The sequence below is a fragment of the Canis lupus genome, chromosome 4, assembly GCF_011100685.1.
Source record: "Canis lupus familiaris isolate Mischka breed German Shepherd chromosome 4, alternate assembly UU_Cfam_GSD_1.0, whole genome shotgun sequence".
Taxonomy (NCBI): Eukaryota; Metazoa; Chordata; class Mammalia; order Carnivora; family Canidae; genus Canis; species Canis lupus.
Genome location: NC_049225.1, coordinates 21,109,926 through 21,132,041, shown reverse-complemented (window position 1 = coordinate 21,132,041; position 22,116 = coordinate 21,109,926). Strand labels below are relative to the sequence as shown.

General features: G+C 38.8%; 2 protein-coding genes across 4 annotated transcripts in view; both read right to left on the bottom strand.

Moving 5' to 3' along the window:
- HK1 (hexokinase 1) overlaps nt 1–15,942 on the bottom strand; it is a 120,083-nt gene extending 104,141 nt beyond the window's left edge. The window contains exons 1-2 of one of the 3 annotated variants that reach the window (XM_038534167.1): nt 15,805–15,821; nt 242–358 (exon numbers count right to left, since the gene is read on the bottom strand). The gene's annotated coding sequence lies outside the window, so the exon portion shown is untranslated. Of the gene's footprint in view, nt 1–241; nt 359–15,804 lie in introns of all 3 variants that reach the window. The other 2 variants (XM_038534166.1, XM_038534168.1) reach the window with 2 other exon arrangements.
- A 1,337-nt stretch (nt 15,943–17,279) lies between these two features.
- The window catches only part of HKDC1 (hexokinase domain containing 1), a 41,657-nt gene continuing 36,820 nt past the window's right edge, over nt 17,280–22,116 (bottom strand). Inside the window, exons 17-18 of the mRNA XM_038533722.1 lie at nt 19,704–19,937; nt 17,280–18,228 (exon numbers count right to left, since the gene is read on the bottom strand). Coding sequence (XP_038389650.1) covers nt 18,081–18,228; nt 19,704–19,937 — 382 coding nt within the window. The 3' untranslated portion in view covers nt 17,280–18,080. The remainder of the gene's footprint in view (nt 18,229–19,703; nt 19,938–22,116) is intronic.

Sequence of the window (22,116 nt, the reverse complement as noted above, 5' to 3'; positions counted from 1 at the left end):
CCATAAAAGGAACTTGTGAGTATGTCTGGCACCCTGGTTTTTGTGGCTGTGGCCCAGAAGATACAACTCTTAGATAGCCTAGCTTTGGTGGCCGGTATGACTTGTGTTCACGGGTTCAATAGGATTCTAGCAAACACAGAAATAGTTCTTAACTGGCTATCCTCCCAGGGATCAGGTGCAGAAGAAACAAAGAGAAATAATCATCTCCCAGTATTCCCCTGAAAGAGGTGTACTTGCATACTTTAAAAGCTGCCGCCTGAGAGTCCAGCTTCCGATCAGCCTACATCTCGGTGCTGACTGAAATTCTTTCTTCTGGGACACTGACACGCCTTGGCACACCCTCAGGAACTGGGAGCCCCTAAGAACAAAGAAGGCTGCTTGGACAATTATAAAGGTTTGAGAGACAACCAAAAGCTAGGGTAGGATTGAATGATAAGTTCATCTCCTATATGAAGCCACTTTTTCAAGACTGGGAGAGGCAGCTGTATTATCTAATGCATAGAAACCAACTTAGATAGTCAAGGAAAATGAAGAAGCAGAAGAATACATTCCAAATGAAATAAAAACATAAAGCCCCAGAAAAAGACCTTAATGAAACAGAGTAAAGGGGTTTAACTAATAAAGAGTTCAAAATAGTGGTCATAAAAAGGCTCATCAGGAGAACAATGAAAAAACAAAATGAAAACTTCAACTAAGAGATTTAAAATATAAGAAAATACCAAACAGAAATCATACAGCTGAAGAATACAAGAATTAAACTGAAAAATTCAATAAGAGGGCTCAACATCAGACTAGATGAAACAGAAGAAAGGAGCAGCAAACTGAAAGACCTGGCATCTTTCATCCAATGCATCCAATCAAAGGAGCAAAAAGAAAAAAGAGAGAAAAAGACTGATTTAACAGCCGTATATAGAACATTCCATCCAAAAGCAACAGAAAACATACTCTTTCCTAGTGCACATGGAACATTCTCCAGGATAGATCATATTTTAGGTCACAAAACAAGTCTTAATAAATTTAAGAAGACCCAAATTATATCAAGCACCTTTTTTGACCACCATGGCATAAAACTAGAAATCAATTACAAGAAGAAAACTGGAAAATTCACAAATACATGGAGAATAAACAACATGCTACTGAACAACCAATATCAAAAGACAAGAAATCAAAAAGAGAAGTCAAAAATATCTTGAGATAAATGAAAACAGAAATACAATATACCAAAACTCACAGGATGCAGCAAAGAGCAGTTCTAAGAGGCAAATTCATAGCGATAAACACCTACATTAAGAAACAAGAAAGATGTCAAATAAACTACCTAACTTTACACTTAAAGGAAGTAGAAAAAGAGTCCAAAGTTAGTAGAAGGAAGGAAATAACAAAGATCAGAATGGAAACCAATGAAATAGAGACTTAAAAAGCAGTAGAAAAGATCAATGAGAGGATCCCTGGGTGGCTCAGCAGTTTAGCGCCGCCTTCAGCCCAGGACATGATCCTGGAGTCCCAGGATTGAGTCCCACATCAGGCTCCCTACATGGAGTCTGCTTCTCCCTCTGTCTATGTCTCTGCCTCTCTCTCTCTGTCTCTCATGAATAAATAAATAAAATCTTAAAAAAGAAAAGATTAATGACACAAAAAGCTATTTTTTTAAAGATAAACTAAACAAACCTTTAGCTAGATTCCCAGGAAAAAATAAAGAGGATCAAATAAATAAAATCATAAATGAAAGAGGTGATGGTATAACTGATACCACAGAAATACAAAAGTCTACAAGATTCTATATGAAGAGTTATATGCCAACAAATTGAAAAACTCAGATGTAAATTCCTAGAAACATAAAACTATCAAGACTAAACCATGAAAAATGTAAAATCTGAACAGCCCATACCTTTATGGCCAATTAATTTTCAAAGGGAAAAGGACAGTATCTTTAATAAATTGTGTTGGGAAAATTCAGCAGCCATGTGCAAAAATGTGAAACTGGAGCTCTATCTTCAACCAAACACAAAATGAACTCAAAATGGTTTAAAGACTTGAAGATAAGGCCTGAAGACATAAAATTCCAGAAAACAAAGGGTAAGCTCTTTGACATTATAGTCTTAGCAATGATTTTTTTTTATTTGAAACTGAAAGCAAAGGCAAAAAAAGCAAAAATAAACAAGTGTGACTATATCAAACTAAAATGCTTCTGTACAGGAAAGGGAACCATCAACAAAAGGAAAAGGCAACTAAAGAATGAAAGAATATATTTTTAAATTATATATCTGATAAGCGCTTAACATCCAAAATATTTTTTTAAAAATTTATTTATTTATTTGAGAGATAGAGAGAAAGAGAGTGCACATGAGCCAGGCAAGGGTAGAGGGAGAGGGAGAAGCAGACTCCCCACTGAACAGGGAGCCTGATGCAGGGCTTATTGTGGAGGTTGATCCCACAACCCTGAGCCCAAAACAAGAGTCAGATGTCCAAGCAGCTGAACCACCCAGGCACCCCACTTAATATCCAAAATATTTTAGAAACACATACAACTCATTAGGAAAAAATCTAATTAAAATATGGACAAGTATCTGAATAGACATTTTTCCAGAGAAGACATAAAAATGGCCAACAGGTACATGAAAATGTGCTCAACATCACTCATCAGGGAAATGCAAATCAAAATCACAATGTGGCATCACCACACATCTGTTAGTCTGGTTGTTATAAAAAAGACAAGAAATTACAAGTGTTGGATAGGATATGGAAAAAAGGGAACCAACCCCGTGCACTGTTGGTGAGAATATAAATTGGTTTAGCTATTGTGGAAACCAGTATGGAGGTTCTGCAAAAAAAAAAAAAAAACTAAAACTACTCTATGACCCAGCAATTCTACTTCTTAATATTAATTCAAAAGAAATGGAATTACTATCTCAAAGAGATATCTGTACCTTCAAGTCCATTGCCGCATTATTTACAATAGCCAAGATATAAAAACATTCATTGATATTGATAGACCTGTGTCTATCAATGACTGAATAAAGAAAATGTGGTTTTCGTATATAAGGGAATATTATTCAGCCGTTAAAAAGGAAATCCTGCCTTTTGCAACAACATGGAGATTGAGAGTATTATGTTAAGCTAAATAAATTGGCCAGAGAAAGACAAATTCCTTATGATCTTAATTATATGTGGAATCTAAAAAAACTTGAATTCATAGATACAGAGAACAGATAAGTGGTTACTAGAGGTGGGGGTTGGAGGAGAGTAGGCAAAATGGGTGAAGGTGGTCAAAAGGTACAGATTTCTAGGTACAAATAAATGCTGGGGATGTAATGCACAACGTGGTGACTATAGTTTATACTATATTGTATATTTGAAAGTTGCTAGAAGAGTATATTTAAAAAGTTTTCATTATAAGAAAAAAATTGTTAGTTGTGTGGTGATGGATTTTAACTAAACTTATTGTGGCAATTATTGTGGCAATCAGTTTGTAATATATACCTATATTATATCAATATATATATATTAAAGATTTATTTATTTTTAGAGAGAGAGTGAGGTGGGGAGGGGCAGAGGGAGAGGGAGAGAATCTCAAGCAGATTCCCCACAGAGAGTGAGCCCGATGTGAGGCTTGATCTCACAGCCCCGAGATCATGACCTAAGCCAAAATCAAGAGTTGGACATCTAACCAACTGAGACATCCAGGTGCCCCAATCAGATCATTATATTTCATACCTAAAACTAATATAATTTTATATGTCAATCATATCTCAATTAAAATTTTTTAAATACTAGTTTGTTTTATTTTATCATATTCTAAGATATTCTCTTATCATTATCAATAAAGCTGGATATCAATATAAAATATAGCAAGAAACATCTTCTATTAATCCAATGCTGATGATAATTTATTGTGTGCACTCACCCTAGTCATGTCCTCAGCTAAGCATTACTCACACAGTATTTTGTTAAAAAGAGAGAGAGAGAGAGAGAGAGAATTCATTGGCTAGATTCAATGACAGATTGGATACAACAGGAAAAAAAATCAGTGAACTTACAGACTGGTTAGTGGAAATTATGCAAAATGAAGCACAGAGAAAAAAATTAATGAAAACAGAATAGAACATGAAAGGCATGATAAAATAATCTAACTTAGGTATATTAGAGTCCTGGGAGGAGAGAAGAGAAATACTGGGTCATAAGCCAAGAATTTTCAAAATCCAATGAAGACATCAACCCACAGATTAAAGAAGCTCTCAGCAAATCTCAAGTAAAACAAATAAAAAGAAAGCCACACCCACAAACATTATAGTTAAACTACTAAAAACAAAGGATAAAAGGAAACCTTAAAAATAGTCAGAATTGGGATCCCTAGGTGGCGCAGCGGTTTGGCGCCTGCCTTTGGCCTAGGGCGCGATCCTGGAGACCCAGGATCGAATCCCACATCGGGCTCCCGGTGCATGGAGCCCGCTTCTCCCTCTGCCTGTGTCTCTGCCTCTCTCTCTCTCTCTCTCTCTCTCTGTGACTATCATAAATAAATAAAATTAAAAAAAAAATAGTCAGAATTAAAAGACACATTACTTGTAGGAGAACAATAATAAGAATTATGATTGACTTCTCAACAAAAACTATGGAAGCAAGAGACACCTGAGGGGCTCAGTTGGTTAAGAGTCCAACTTTTGATTTCAGCTTAGGTCATGATCTCAGGGCCACTGGGTTGAGACCCTCTTTGGACTCTGCACTGAGTGTGGAGCCTGCTTGAGATTCCCTCTCTCTACTTCTAGCCCCCCTCTCCCCACTCCTCTGTGTGTGTGTGCACACGCATGCTCTCTCTCCCTCACACATACACACAAAAACTATAGAAGCCAGAAAAATATGAAATAACATCCTTAAAATATTGGAAGAAGGGAACCTGCCAAACTAGAATTCTATGTCCTTCCAAAATGAGCCCCCCCCCAAAAAAAAAGATATTTTTGGACAAATAAGTGTTGAGAGAATTTACTTCCAGTAGCACTGTATTGCAAGAAATTGTAACTGAAATTTTCCAGATTAAAGGAGAATGATTCCAGATGGGAATATGGAACTGCACAATGAAAGAAAAAGTAGCCAAGTAGATTAATATAACACAGTTTTTAACAGAAAAAGACTATCAACTGTTTAAAACAATAACTATGTACTGTAGGAATTATAACAAATATATATGTAAACTGTATGTCAACAATAGCATAAAGGACAGGAGGAAGGTAAATAGATTTATACAATAAAGTTCTTACATTATTCATGAAATGGTAAAACACTAAGTCGAGGTAGGCTGTGATACATTAAAAATCCATATTGTAATCCCTAAAGTACCACCTTAAACAATGTAAACTTTTCCAGGGTGAAGATAATGTATATTTAAGTTGTATCAGGGCATGCATTTGTTGAAACTCACCACCTGAAACATTTTAGTTTATTCATTTCATTGTATGTAGAGATTATCTCAAAAGAAAATAAAAGCATTGAACAATCAGTATAATTTAAAAGCCAATAATAGGTAGGGTGCCTGGGTAGCTTAGTCCATTAGACGGCTGCCTTTGGCTCAGGTCGTGATCCCAGGGTCCTAAGATTGAGCCCCGCACTGGGCTCCCTGCTCACTGGGGAGCCTGCTTCTCCCTCTCTCTCTGCTGCTCCTCCTGTTGGTGCTCTCTCACTCACTATCTCAAGTAAATATATAAAATATTTTTTAAAAAATTAAATAAAAGGCAATAGATAAAATAAAATGAAATTATAATACTACTTTGATTAATCCAAAAGAAGTCAGGATAACAGAAATAAAGAAACAAATGACAGGACAATTAAAAACAAAGCATTAAGAGGATAGGATTAAACCCACCCATAACAGTATTACACTGTAAATAGAATAACTACTCCATTTAGAAAACAGAAGTTATCAGACAACATAAAACAAGACAAAATAAGATCCAACTAAATGCTGTTCACAAGAAACACACTTTTTAAAAAAGATTTTATTTATTTATTCATGAGAGACACAGAGAGAGGCAGAGACATAGGCAGAGGGAGAAGCAGGCTCCCCATGGGGAACCTGACGCTGGGCTCGATCCCAGGACCCAGGGATCACAACCTGACCCAAAGACAGACACTCAACCACTGAGCCACCCAAATGACACACTTTAAATATAAGGGTACAGATTGTTGAAAATAGGACAGAAAATAATATAACGTGAGAACATGAACCATAAAACCGCTAATGCAAATATCTTAGTATCAAACAAAGTAGACATAAATAAACAAAACAAAAAGCGTCTGGCAAAATTGATCATCAAAAAAGAGAGAAGGCTTAGGATAACATAATGAATGAAAATGTGAACATAACTTGAAATACACTAGAGATTATTTTAAATAATGAGAGAACATTAGTTAAAACTTCATGTCACAAGGATAGACATATAGATCAATAGAATAGAATTGAGAGTCCAGGGATGCCTGGGTGGCTCGGTGGTTGAGCATCTGACTTTGGCTCAGGGTATGATCCTGTGGTCCTGGGATCGAGTCCCACAACTGGCTCTCAGCATGGAGCCTGCTCCTACCTCTACCTATGTCTCTGCCTCTCTGTCTTTCATGAATGAATAAATAAAGAAATTTTTAAAAAAGAATTGAGAGTCCAGAAATAGACCCATACATTTATAGTCAATTGAGTGCCAGGAACCTTCAATGTGGAAAGAACAGTCAACAAATGGTACTGGGATTCAACAATGGATAGCCAAATGCAGAAGAATAAGTTGGTCCCCTCCCTCACACCATATACAAATATTAACTCAAAATGTGTGAAACCTAAGTGTAAAAACTAAAACTATAAAACTCAGAGAAGAAAACATAGGGGTAATTCTTGACCTTGTGCTAGGCAGACGTTTTCTAAATATAACACCAACAGAACAAACAAATGAAAAAATAAATTGGACTTTATGAAAAGTGTAACTTGTAGGCTCCAAAGGATACAATCAAGGAAATGAGAAGACAAGCCACCAAAATGGGAGAAATTGTTTGTAAATCATATATCTGGAAGGGTCTAGTATCCAGAATATATAAAGAACACTTAAAACTCAAAAAGGAAAAGAAAAAGAACCAACTTTTAATATGGCCTAAGGATTTCAGTAGACATCTCTCTAAAAAGGATATACAAATGAGCAATAAGCATGTAAGAAGATCCTCAATGCCAATAGTCACTAGGGAAATGCAAATCTACACCATAGTGAGATACTACTTCATAACAACTGGGATGACTGTAATTAAAAAGACTGCCAATAATAAGTGTTGATGAGGATGTGGTGGTATAATGCTCCACTACACACACACACACATTTCTGTGGTGGGAATGTAAATAATGCAGCCACTTTGGGAAATAATTTCAGAGTTCCTCAACAAGTTAAAGCATAGCATTACTATGGTCCAGCAATTCCATTCCTAGACATATATCCAAGAGAATTAAAATCATATGATCACTCAGAGACTTGTTCACAAACGTTCACAGCAGCATTACTCATGATAACTAAATGCAGAAACAACAAAATATCCATCAGCTTATAAATGGGTAAACAAAATGCAGTATATCCATACAATGGAATTTCACTTGGCATTTAACAGAAGTTAAGTTTTGACATATGGTATAACACGAAGGAAGCTTGAAACATTAAGCCAGGGGATCCCTCGGTGGCTCAGCGGTTTGGCGCCTGCCTTTGGCTCAGGGCACGATCCTGCAGTCCCGGGATCGAGTCCCGCATCAGGCTCCTTGCATGGAGCCTGCTTCTCCCTCTGTGTCTCTGCCTCTCTCCCTCTCTATGTCTATCATGAATAAATAAAACCTTTAAATAAATAAAGTATTAATACTTTACTCTTAAAAAAAAAAGAAAAAGAAAACATTAAGCCAGAGACTCCAGACACAGAAGGGAACATACGGTATGATTCCTTCATATGAACTGTTCAGAACAGCAGTGTCCATAAGGACAGAAAACTGATTAGGGTTTGCCTGGGCTAGGACCCAGGAGGAATACAGAGTGGCTACTAATGGGTATGGAGTATCTTTTGGGGCTGCGAAATGTTCTGGGATTAGATGGTAGTGATGCTTGCACAGCTTGTTAATATTTTAAAGAATGCTGATTTTTACACTTTAAAAAAGATGTTATGTTGTTTGAATTATATCTAAATCAAAAAACTTATGTCATTATATTTGAAAAATAAGACAAAGTTGATAAACTCGTGGAAAATATAACCTACCACCAACCTGATTGAAAAAAAAAAATGGAAAGCCTGGATAATCTGATTATTCAAAAAATTGAAGCAGTTGTTAAAATCTTAACCCAAAGAAAATGTAAGTCTCAAATGGCTTTTGAAGTGGATTCTACAAAACTTTCAATAAACTCTTTCAGAGAATAAAATTTCATTCTAAGAGGCTAGTATACCAGCCCAAAAACAAGACAATGACAGTATGAAAAAGAAAAAATTATAAGCTTATTTCACTCGTAAGTATAGATGCAAAAATTCTAAATAAAATATAAATAAATCAAATATAACAGTTATAAAAATGATAATAAACCATAACCAAGATAGGTTAGATTTCATTCTCTTTTGTAAGCAAATGAGAAAAAAATTTACACTACATCCATAGTGTACTAAAATAATTTGATAAAATTCAATACCTGTTTGTGGGAAAACGAAGTTTTAGTACACTATGACTAAAAGAGAACTTTTTTTAAAAAATGAACAGTTCTGAATGTAATAATTAGTTATAGGAGTCATCAGGTTGTTGCTATTTTTTTTAGATTTTATTTATTTATTCATGAGAGACACAGCAAGAGAGAGGCAGAGACACAGGCAGAGGGAGAAGTAGGCTCCATGCAGGGAGCCCAATGTGGGAGAGCCTGGGGTCTCCAGGATCACACCTTGGGTTAAAGGCAGATGCTTAACTGCTAAGCCACCCAGATGTCCCAAAGAGACTTTCTTTAAGCTGATAAAAGGTACTCCTAAAAACACATAAAAATCATTCTAGGTGGATGGAGCAGAGGCATTGCCTCATGGTGGGCTTGCATTGGCTCAGCCTTCAAAATCCACAGATGGGGTTGCCCCTGAGTGTGGGGGGGAGCCCCTCTTTTCCTAGTCTGTTTCAGACTCAGTCCAGCAGATGGCAGGGCCTGTGGAAATCAACAAGAACTTGCCATCAGGAAAACATGAAGAAATCCCAGAAAATTAGCAAGGGAAAAAGAAAAGAGTATACCTTAACTACCTTTCAGAGAAAGCAGAGGGACTCCTAGATCACACAGCAAAAGCAGAAGGCAGCTAATGAGAAGTCTGTGCAGATAAGAGAAAAATGCTGAGTTACTGTCTGGAAAACCTGGTGCTATTGCCAGCGAGGTGTATCCTATGCTCTGTGATCAAGATTTTGTATAGTCATTACATATGTTATAACAGATCCTTATAAAACTATTTTAAACTTTACTGCACAGCTTGTGTTGGTGTGATGTTTCAGACCCATTCTTCAAAAATAAATCACTAACCATACATATGAAAAAAAATCATTCTAAATGAAGAAATGTGTAGTTATACCCCTTAAAATCAGGAATAAGGTAAACATCCTCACCACCACTACTTCACCTCAACATTGTACTGCATGGTTTAGGTGATATAGACAAGAAACAAAATTAAAAGTGTAGAAAGAAAAACATAAAACTGATAAAATTGGTGGATTATACGTCTATACATAAAATCCAAATTCAGCTAAATAACTAGAAATAAGAGATGATTCCTAAATTTGATAATTTCCCTGTGGTTGTATAAGAGATTGTCCTTGTTCTCAATAGATATGTGATGAATTATTTAGAGGTAAAGTTTCATCTTTGCAATTTGCTTTTTTTTTTAAAAAAAGATCTTATTTATTTATTCATGAGAGACACAGAAAGAGAGGCAGAGACATAGGAAGAGGGAGGAAAAGCAGGCTCCACGCAGAGAGCCCTATCCCAGGACCCCGGGATCATGCCCTGAGCCAAAGGTAGATGCTCAAACACTGAGCCACCCAGGCGTCCCCGCAATCCACTCTTGAATGATTTTGCAAAACTAGAATATATGAGTAGTAAGTAATCCCTATTATATTACATTATGTATATAAACAGAGAGGAAGAGTGCTTGCCTTGGAAGCACATATACTAAAATACACAGAGAGGAAGATAAAACAAATCTGGCAAATATCAATTAATGGGTTTAGGTGAAGGATAAATGGAAGTTCATTGTAACATTCTTGCCAGTTTTCTATAGATTTCAGGCTTTTTCAAACCAACAAGATTAATAAAAGTAACAGAAAAGTCTAGTGAGGTGATTGGATATAAGATTAATAATAAAAGTCAATTGCATTTCTTTGTATCAGCAACCAATTAGGAACTAAAGTTTTTTTTTATTCTAGAGTTTTAATACAAAACTGTATCACAAAACTATAAACTACTTAAGAATAAATCTAAGAACAAAAGAGTGTAAGACCTGTGTAGGAAATTACAAAGCTTTTTGGAAAACATTAAAGATGACATAAATCTCAATGGAGAGACAATCCATGTTAATGACTAGGAAGAATTAATATCTTAAAAATTTTTTTAAAGATTTTATTTATTTATTCACAAGAGACACAGAGAGGAAAAGACACAGTCAGAGGGAGAAGCAGGCTCCATGCAGGGAGCCCGATATGGGACTTGAACCCAGGTCTCCAGGATCAGGCCCTGGGCTGAAGGCGGCGCTAAACCGCTGGGCCACCCGGGACTGCCCGGAAGAATTAATATCTTAAAGAGAACATTCTCCCCAAATTGATCTACAAACACAATGTAACATCAATACAATTGCCAAAAGAATTTTTTGAATTTTGGTTTTTGTGGAATTTAACAAGCTGGTATGTCATGTCAGTGGTGAAGGAGAGACTATTTAAGAAACAGAGTTTATAAAACTAGTTACCTAAATGAAGGGAAAATAAAATTGGTTTATAACTTATCCATACATAAAAGTCATCTCCACTTGGATTAAGAAGAAACGTCAAAAGCAAAATTTATCATTTTATATTTTTTAAATAATACCTATGCCCAATATGGGGCTCAAACCCACAACCCTGAGATCAAGAGTCACATGCTCCACCAACTGAGCCAGTCATGCACTCCTCAAAAGCAAAGCTTTAAATGTTTTTATTTTTTTAAAGATTTTATTTATTTATTCATGAGAGACACAGAGAGACAGAGACATAGACAGAGGGAGAAGCAGGCTCCCCGCAGGGAGCCCAATGTGAGACTCGATCCCAGAACTCCGGGAACACGCCCTGAGCTGAACGCAGATGCTCAACCACTGAGCCACCCAGGCGTCCCTTTAAATGTTTTTAGAAGACAGTACTGTTGAAATCCTTCTGAGCTTGAAGGTAAGGAAAGATTGGTTAAGAAACAAAAAATGTTAACTTTTTTTAAAAAATTTTAATTTATTTAAGAGAGAGAGAGAGCAGGGATAGGAGCAGGAACAAGCAGACTGAGCATATGGCATTGAGATCATGACCTGAGCTGAAATCAAGAGTTGGATGCTTAACTGACTGAGCCACCCAGGTGTGCTGCAAAATGCTAACTTTTTAAAAAAGATTAAGAATTTTGACAATATTAAATTAAGAACTGTATTTGTCAAAACCTTAAAGAAAAGGAAAAGATGAGAATATATTTGGATTGCCTAAAACTGACAAAGGACTAGATCCATGATATATAAAGAAATCCTACAAATCAATAAAAAGGAAAAAATAGCTCAATTTAAAAATAGGCAAAAGCCATGAATAAAACAGTTCATAAAAAACAAAAAACATGTGGCCCATAAATATATGAAGAAATGTTAAATATCATGGAAATACAAATTAAAAACACAATTATATATTACTGTATACCTATTAGAATGTCTAAAATTAAAAAGACCAACCAATCCAAGTGTTGACAAAAATGTAGAAAAACTCAAATTTTCATATACTGCTTTGGAAAAGTATAAAATGGTTCAACTACTTTGGAAAATAGTTTGGCTTCTGCCTAAAAATGTAATCCAATGACCTAGCTATTCCATTCCTTGGTATTTACCCAAGAGAAATGAAGGTATATATCCATACAAAGATGTGTATACAATGTTCATAGCTGCCTTATTTCTAATAGCCCCAAACGGGAAACAACCCTAATACTCATGAACAGATGAATGGATAAACAAACTGTGGTATATCCATACAATCAAATAGTCAGCAATAAAAGGAATGAACTGGATACTTGCATCAACATGAATGAATGAGTCTCAAGTATACTGAGGGAAGAAAGCCAGATTTTAAAAGTATACCAACTATATGCTTCCACTTACATAAAATTCTAAAAAATGCAAACTAAATTATATAGAAACAGAAAGCAGCTCAGTACTTAACTGAGTATAGGGAAAGAGGAGCAGGACAGACAGGAAGTATTATGAAGGGTCACAAGGAAACTTTTGGTGGTGATAGATACATTTATTATCTTCATTATGGTAATGATGTTATCACTTGAAATATGGGCAGTTTGCTGGATGTCAAGGAAAAAAGCTTGCTGTAGCTTGACTGTCAGAGAACAGAGTAATTCCTTTTAGAGAGAAAATCCCTTTTTTAATTCAAATACCTCAAGGGGAACTTTTTTGGCTGGGAGAGATGAGCTCCCTTGGGTGGGCCTAGGGGTGGGTTGAGACTATAGAAGAGTGATTAGCTCTATGAAACAGAACAAGAGGAAATGTTCATTTTATGTAAAGAGTCCAGCATTCAGAGAAGAGAAGGATATGAGAAAGAAGCCTGCAGAGGAATTGGGGAGAATCCATAACTCATGTCGTCAGCAGAGCCTATGGAGAATGACAGCCAGTGAAAAATTCTCTAGGGTGGAGACAGTCCTAGAACTTTAATATCTAATATTCATATTTAAGTTATTTCCTATTCTCCATAATCCTCAAGCCTTTAAGTCAGTCTGCTCTAGACACTGGAGTTCATGGTATTTGGGGAATCCAATAGGAAGGGACAGTTTGTAATCAGACAAAACAGAGACAGAGACACAGAGAAAGGCAGTAGCTGCAGGAATTGTGACATCAACTAAGATGAGTGGAAGCAAACCGGAGGCAGGAATAAGAGGTGTAACTGGAAGATATAAGCCTTCCATTCAGGAATGTTGACATTTTAGTGCAGGAGAGAGCCCTCTCTGCAGTATGTGGGATGGGGAACTGAATCGTTTTTATCTGAGTATTAAAGGAAAGAATGACTCCAGCCCGGTCGACTCTATGAAAGGCCACTCTAGACCATGAGAGCTGTCACAGAGGTGACTCAGGAGGAACCGCGCCATGGACAGTGATGTGAATGGCACCCCCTGGAAGAGCCCCTGTGCTGTTCATGCATCCTTATATTTTAGGTCAATCCCCAAACTATTCTGACTTCCTAAATTATCAATAGCCTACCTTCTCCTACCTTCTCACTATCTTTCTTTCATATATATATATATATATATATATATATATATATATATATATAATAAAAACTGGAAGATTTTTAGCTTCATTTTCTCCCCAGCATCATGCCTTCCCTGGCTGGGAAGAAAGGAAGTCAGAAAGGAAGTCAACTCTTCTCCTAATCCTGACTGTCCCTCTTAGTTCACCCCAGAAAGGAGATACCAGATCCCTCTGTAGTCCCTGACGTGGCCCGAGTCCCACCCTTCCTCTGATAAAACATGGTCCACAAGGAGTTTCAACTGTGAAACAGCAAGAGAGAGAGAATACATCAAGATAGTGGAGGTGGAAGGAAGGGATTGTGAGAAATGCATTTCCCCCAGTTGCCATTCTTCACCCACCCACATGTCTGCACAGTCGGCTTGGGAGGACTTGCAGGTTGATGTTTAAGGTGATCATATCAATAAGACAGGCCCCCTGGGACACCTTAGTGGCTCAGTGGTTGAGCGTCTGTCTTGGGCTCAGGGCATGATCCTGGAGTCCTGGGATCAAGTCCACCATCAGGCTTCCTGCAAAGAGCCTGCTTCTCCCTCTGCCTGTGTCTCTGCCTCTCTCTGTCTCTCTCATGAATAAATAAATAAAATCTTTTTAAAAAATTAAAATTAAAAATAAGACAGGCTGCCTAACAGTAGCAACAATCATAATACAACTACTCACACATGTACAAGTGGCTCATAGCTTATCCCTGTGTCCACATATTTAGGTTGTGCAGTTTGCATAACCTTGTTAGGCTGTTATACTATCCTCCATTCTTACGTGAGGGAATTGAAGTTCAGAAAGATGGAATAGCACGCCTGATTCTTCTGAATCCAAACCATACTGTCTCTCTGCCATCTAAGATGCTAGCCCTAATTAAGTGCCACACATAGTAGGACATTTCGATCGTTATTAACCTAGACCCTGAGGGGGAGACTCCCAATGTGGGGAGTCCATGAACTTCTTTGGGACTTATTTTCAATCACCTCTAATTGAAATTTAGCATTTCCTTCCATTTTGAATGTGGGCAACAAACCATAGTAGTGGCAGCAGCACCTGGGATTTTGTTTTCAGGAGAAACCATGGACATCTTCATATCTGTGTTATATTATTGCAAGTGTCTCAAAATACTGTTTACACTCATCAGGATTTCAGAATTACAATTGTTATTAGGTTCCTGGTGCATCTCATTACAGTGCATTAAAAAAATAAGTACACATGTTAATCACCACTTTAATAATTGTAATTCAATACCATTGATTTCCTTTGTACTCCTATGTATTTTTAGGCATTTAGAAGCATCATGAGGGGCACCTGGGTGGCAGAGTTGGCTGGGCGGCTGACTTCAGTTTTGGCTCAGGTCATGATCTTGGGGTCGTGAGACTGAGCCCCACATCAGGCTCCACACTCAGCATGGCATCTGCTCAAGATTCTCTCTCCCTCTCCCTCTGCCCACCCTTCCACCATGCATGGTCTCTCTCTCTCTCTCTCTCTCTCATAAATAAATAAATAAATAAATAAATAAATAAATAAATAAATACATCTCTTTTAAAAAGCAGCATTATAAGAAAGAATCTATAGGTTCTGCACGATTACCAAAGGGGTTTATGGTGCATGTGTACATATATGTGCATGTATACACATGCACACACTCACACTCCCACACAAGAGTTCCTGACCTAAAGGATGGTCAGGAATTATGTTCTCCTCTTGTTCTTGTTCACCATATTGTATTGCAGGTATTTATGTGTCTTTCCTTCCTTGTTAGCATGTGAATTCTAATAAAGCAGGAGTGGTATCTTCTATTCCTTTGGATCCTCAGCACCTAGAACAGAGCTTGGCATTCACTGAGCAATCATTTATAGAATGTCTAATGTGTATAAGGCTCAGGTCCCATTGGGGAAAGCTAAAAAATGAAAAGACTCAAAGGAGAGTAATAAATTCATTCACATACTTGTTTGAGGATTCATTCATTCATCCATTTAGAGAATTATCTAATGGCTATTCAATGCCAGCCACTGGGGTAGCCTCTGGGGAAAACAGGAAAGATAAGATCCAAGTCCTTATTCTCATAGAGCATCCATTCCAGCTAATGAGAAGAAAACAAGATTTCTGAAGACAGACAAATGGGAATGAGGTCATGTGTTCTGGAGAGTCAGAGTCATGGGGAAAATCTAGTTCTTAAATCTATCAGCTCTTTTTAACTAAGAGGTGACTGAGAGAAACTAACCACAGGGTAGAAAATATCGACTAAGATGCCCTTCCTAAGGGGAAAAGTCTGAGGTCCAGAGGAGGACAGTTTACCTTGTCGGTGTGATTGCTGGTGTTGCCTAGTAAACTATGAAGAGAAGTTAGCCTTTCATGGCCCCTGGTGTTTCAGGGGCTGGCCTGTCCAAAGACAGCAAGATGGATGTGTGCTCCCTCTGCAGTTCCGTTCTGATTCAAAGATTCTATGATGCTATCAATTAGTCAGAATGTGCAAGGTTGCTTAGATACCTTGGAGGTTCTTTTTCTTGTAAAAGATCAGAGCTGGGTGAACTCCTCAAACCTGCCAAACATGTGGTAAAAGACCAGGTGTGGGACAATGTGGTGGCACGACTGCCTGCATCTCTGGGCCAAATCACCCATCCAGGCAGAAGGGCAAAGAGAGAGACTTCCAGCAGAACCAGGAGGAACAGGGACTGGGGGCTGGGCATGTCTTCCTGAGGAGAGATAAGGACAATAAGGTTTGGGACTAAGACAAAATCTGATAAGGGGAAATATTTCCCTGAAGAAATATAACTTCAATATAAAAAAGATAAATTTAATAAATCCATACAACATCTCCCCAGAGATGTATAACCTTAAAATTAAAAAAAAAAATCATTTTGCTAAATCTATGACCCATCCACAACAGTATCTCTCTACATGCTTACGGAATGTACAAAAAACTATTTCCTAGGGAACCTCAGCTCTTCATCTGCCCCCAGCCCCAGCCAGCCCCTCTCTTACGCTCCCTGAGCCTCCTCCATTCTGTCTGTCTAAACATCCTGCTTCAACAAATGGTGACAATTATCACAAGGAATTAAGTACATAAATCAAAATAAAATCAATCTGGGTGATCTGGGATATTATTCTTTTCACTCTGTAGCCCATGATAATGGCCTCTACTTTTTTCCAAAGAAAATTTCTTGGAACACTTCATTTTTCAATCATGCCTCCATCCAGTAAGTGTTTAATAAGAAACAGCATAGTCCTGGGTTCACTGGAGCAACACAAAAATGCATTTAACAAAGGGCTTTCAGTCTATTAGGCCAGAGGAGAAACACAGGTAAACTCTGTGACAAGGTAGGAAGTCACAGGTGGTTTGGGTTAATGGGATGGGTGGATAGAGAAAAAGAGAGGACATTCACCGGGGAAATGGTCAGGGACAGCCCAATTCCACTTAGTTCTGGAGGGGTAGAAGGCAGGCTAATGGGCATGCCAGGAGGGCTGAGTTCCAGTGACATAGAAGTCAGCTGGGAAGTCAAAAGGACCTCCAGTCAACTTTAGCTGTTCAAAAGCAAGAGCTATAGGATCATGAGGTAAATGCCTAGTCATGGAGAGCATTTGTTCAAATGAGATTTGGATAAACTGGTAAGGTATTAGAGAAGATACTCCATATATTTCCCCTTGCTGTTGGAAAGAACTTTGGCTAGAGTGATCCCTCAGAAACTTCTGTGTCCCTTAATCCACTAGCAGAGCATGAAGTCAGCAAGCAAGCCTCCCAAATGAAATATCGATACCTCATACAAAGATTCTTAGGAAATCAAATATTTTTTTATTCAATTACTGGATTTCGTATACCTAACAGTCCTTAAAACAACTATCCACAGCAGCCACACGAACCACGTGTAAAATGAAAGCAGGTGCCCCAAACAGCACCCCTCCCCATCACACACACATACTGAAAAACAAAATCTCACAGGTGCTTACATAACTCACTTTAAGCATGAAAAGATTCTTGCAGGGCTGCCTGACAAACAACCCTTCTTCATCTTGGGGCCGATAGTCCAAAGTCTTTGTTGTCTTTTCATGTTCTAAGTCAGGGTGATGTGGTATGGACAAGTTAGAGTAGATCTCCAGTTTATTACATGAGTCTCTATCTTTCTCAAATGTGGAGTCACAAGAGAGGACCCAACCTACTACAAGCAATGGCTAAAGCATCCCAGTGGGGAGCTCAGCCAGCCAGGCCATGTGGGCAGATTGTGTATATGTTTCCAAGTCCAACAGCCACAGGACCAAAAGCCATAGAGAATGAACAGCCCAGGCCTCAACCGAACAATTTGCTAAAAGCAGAATCTCTTGGGTCCAATTGCTTTGATTTTACAAATTAGCCCATCTTTGGCCCAAATATGCCAACCAGAGATGTCATTTAATGCCCCTGAAAACAACATTGAGTAACAAAATGCTAAGAGTACCCAAGAACACGGGGTTCTCTTTCGGCCATTCAGAATGTGAAGTCAGCTAGAAGCTTGCCTGTTGGTCCCTGACCAACTCATCAGCCGGAGGAAAGGCTGGTCGGTATCCAAGGCACGTCCGGCCCAACCCCGAGGGAGTTCCTAGTTCTCCTTCTGTGCCTGCTGTAACCTCTTGGCCACAGCAGTGATCAGAGCGGCTCCCTTTCCACTCCCATCTTCTGACAGCATGAGCGTCACATCACATCGAGGTGCTAGTTCTTTCACGGTTTCCTGCAATATCCGAGAAAAGCTATAAAGAGAGAGAGAGAGAAGCATCATCACCACTTACATATGGGACTAACATATTTCTGAATGATTCTAATCTTGTTTGCTCCTTCCGGCTTGCTTCTTAAGACTCTAGAAGAGCTTCCTAAACTGCTTCCTAAATAGCTGTTTTAATTGTACCTTTTATTGAGCAACTACAAATGCCAGAGACTATACTAGGTGTTTTACATACATAATATACATACAGTCAAAGTGTAATAAATAACAGCTTAAAAACAATTATTAGTGAATCCCTGGGTGGCTCAGTTGGCTCAGGTCATGGTCTCAAGGTCATGAGATCAAGCCCCCATCAGGCTCTGCACTCAATACAGAGTCTGTTTGTCCCTCTCTCTCCCCCTTGGTTCATCCCCCTACTGGCTTGCTCTCTCACTCACTCTTAAATAAATAAAATCTTTTTAAAAACAAAAAAGAAATGATCATGTGGCTTTTGTGCCTTGGTCAAGTCTTGGTTTAAGAAGAAGCTTATAGGAACCACATCAAAAATAAGTTATTCCAAAGGGATAAACAAGAAAAGACACAGTCGGGGATCCCTGGGTGGCTCAGTGGTTTGGCGCTTGCCTTTGGCCCAGGGCGTGATCCTGGGGTCCCGGGATGGAGTACCACATTGGGCTCCCAGCATGGAGCCTGCTTCTCCCTCCTCCTGTGTCTCTGCGCCTCTCTGTCTCTCTCTATGTCTATCATAAATAAATAAATAAATCTTAAAAAAAAAAAAAAAAAAGAAAAGACACAGTCCATTCTTTTGGATAGTCATCTGCACAAGAAGAGCTAACGATTAAGGATTACAATAACAGGATGTTCATGTATATGTTTCAGTATGACTGAAATTTTTATAAGCTTGTTAATATTTTTCCTCTTCACCAAAACAAAATGTTAAATATTAAATAAAAATAATAGCTTTCAAAAAATAACAATAGCTTTAATCATTGACTTTTTTGTGATGTGCCATGCACTCTATAGATACTGTTTAACTGAGTCCTCATGACAACTTCTGAGGTAGGTAAGATCTTTGTCATCATTTTATAGATTTCGAACTAAGGCTCAAAGAAGGTAAGAAACTAGCCCTAGGTCTCACAGCTTCTAAGTGGTGGAGCCAGAATTCAAAGTCACATTAATCCTTCTGTCTACTGACTCTGAGCTAAGAAAGTTATAACCAGTTCATACTTGACAAATGCTCTGTGCTGTGCAAAATATTCAGTTTGCATTACTTCCCCGTGAGGTCAGGTGGGAATACATAACTAATAATCACTTGTATTCATTGCCCTGTGAGGCAGAGATTATTACTGCCTAGAGAAACATGGCTTTCAGAGAGGACGGCCAACACTCCTACATGCTGACCACTCAGAAACAGAGCCCCAAGGGCTCACATCTTATCTGTTAGATTCAATGGGATCCATATTTGGCCTTGGAGCCCTCCCATTCCCACCTCTCTGGGGCACTCACTGTGGGTGCAGCTTGTACAGGGTGCCATCCACTCCCACAGTGATCTTCAGGTATTCAAGCCCCTGGTCTTCCCTCTTCTTCTCCACGACAGCTGCCAGGCCTGCACCGTAGAGCTGGGCCGCCCGCCGGGACACAGCTCCGCACACCTCCTTCACCACAATGCTGTCCTCACATGTGCTGTCTAGGCCAAGCTGTTGCAGGATACTCCTGACCTGGAGGAGGGCTAGCCGATCGCTGCAGGCAAGCAGAGCGGGACATCAGAACCTGGGGCCCTGGAACCTGCTCAGCATGGCTCACAGTACCCCCTATCCTCAGAAGCCTTAGGAGGAAGGAGGAAAAGATGATCCAGGCAATAGTTGAGTTAGAGCAGAATGCCAAAGAAGCCAGGACTCAAGAAAGCCTGACACACACCCCCGGAAGTCCCACCATCTTTAAAAAGGAAAGTATGAGGACCGTTAGTGTTAGGCATGTACAAATCTATTATCTCACTAGAAACTATTATTAGATTCAGCAACCAACACATCAGGTGTGCATTTTCAGGAGAGGAATCTGAGGTTCAGAGTGCTAGAGACTTACCCACAGACAGCAGAGAGCAGGGACCCAAGCACACACCTTCTTACACCAAGTACCTCCACCTCTCCCACTGAGCAGGCCAGCTCTCCCTACTCTGGTCCCATTCAACTAGAAGCCAACTTTCCTTCTATTTAGCTTCTTCTGATTTTCTGCTTTCTCTTCCCAGCTAGACTACATGCTCTTTGAGAGTAAGGCTGTATTCTCAACAGTAGCCAGCATAGGGCTGTGTGCACTCAATGGGGAAGTGAATATAACAATATACAATCAGCCCCTTAGTGAGCAGGAACCAGCCCCTGGAACCACAAGCACATGAGCACATGGCAGAGGAGCACCAGTCATGGGTACAGGCTGGCCTCAAGTCTAGACACTCATCTCATGGTGAACTCTCAGGCTCTGACTCCTAAGTGAAACAATGTAAAATTATAACCCTGGCTGTCTCAGGGAATACTTACGGAAGAAGAATGTTATCAGGAAAAAAAGAAAAAAAAAAAAAAGAATGTTATCAGGGAGAAAAACTGTGGGATGCCTCTGTGGCTTAGCGGTTGGGCATCTGCCTTTGGCCCAAGGCATGATCCCGGGTACAGGGATCAAGTCCCACATTGGGCTTCCTGCGGGGAGCCTGCTTCTCCCTCTGCCTGTGTCTCTGCCTCTCTCTGTGTGTCTCTCATGAATAAATAAAATCTTAAAAAAAAAAAAGGAGGGGGGGAGAAAAACTGAGAAATAACCTGTTGGCTAGATAGAGGATTCGTCAAGTAAGTAAACAGTGGTGTAGTCAGATAATAGAATCCTTTATAGACCCTAAGATGAGTTTGCATGAGATTTTTTAATGCTATGGCAAATATCCATTATGTAGTAAGTGAAAAAATAGATTATAAAATACTATGCATCATATCATCTTGGTTTTTATTTTTGTTTTGGGGGGGTGTATTTTTTTATTGGAGTTCTATTGGTTTTTATTTTTGAATGTTTGTCTTTGTTAAAAAAAAAATCAGAGCAGAAGGAAATCTATTCAGATACTGGTAGGATTACCAGTAGTTCCTACTTTCTTCTTTTTGCTTGTTTTGTTTTGTTTTGTTTTAATTTAATTCATCTCTACACCCAACATGGGGCTCAAACTCATGACCCGGAGATCAAGAGTCACATGCTCTTTGACTGAGCCAGCCAGGTGCCTCTTCCTTTTGCTTATGAATGAGTAATATTTGTATAGGATGAAAAAAAAGTGGATTTTTTTTCAGTGTGTAAGATAATAAAACCTGAAATTCCTTCCACAGTCTATCCTGTCACAATTTACCTAGTTCTTACACATACATTGCCTTAGTTGGCCCTGGGGCTGATCCCTAGGGTTAAGCAGTAGACCATTTATCTTCTATAAGGAAAGAAATTGTTGTCCAGAGAGGTAAAGCAACTTGCCTCAGGTCACACAGCATAAGCCATCTTAAACTCAAGCTCGGAGACTGTAAATCCAGGATTCCCCCCGGCAATCCCTATTGAATCCATTGGACAATGTGCTTTGAAATGGGACACAGTAAGCATAGCACCTACCATTCCCAACTGGCACTACATTGGATATGATTTTCTTTTTATTTCATAAAGTTTAAAAATAAATAAGATACCTAGAAACAGGATATCAAAGCAGATATCTTTTGTGTGGCAGAAGTAAAGACTTCTGGAGGCATATAGGTTCTGCTAACTTTCTCTTGTCCAAAAACATCCTCCTTTGTATTCAGGGGGGAAAAAAAGCAAGGCAGACATGGTCAATCTGCTCATCTCTCATACATGAGGGAGAAACCATTTGCTTTGCTCCCACAGCAAAAGAGGATCCCTCTGGTCATCAAAGGTG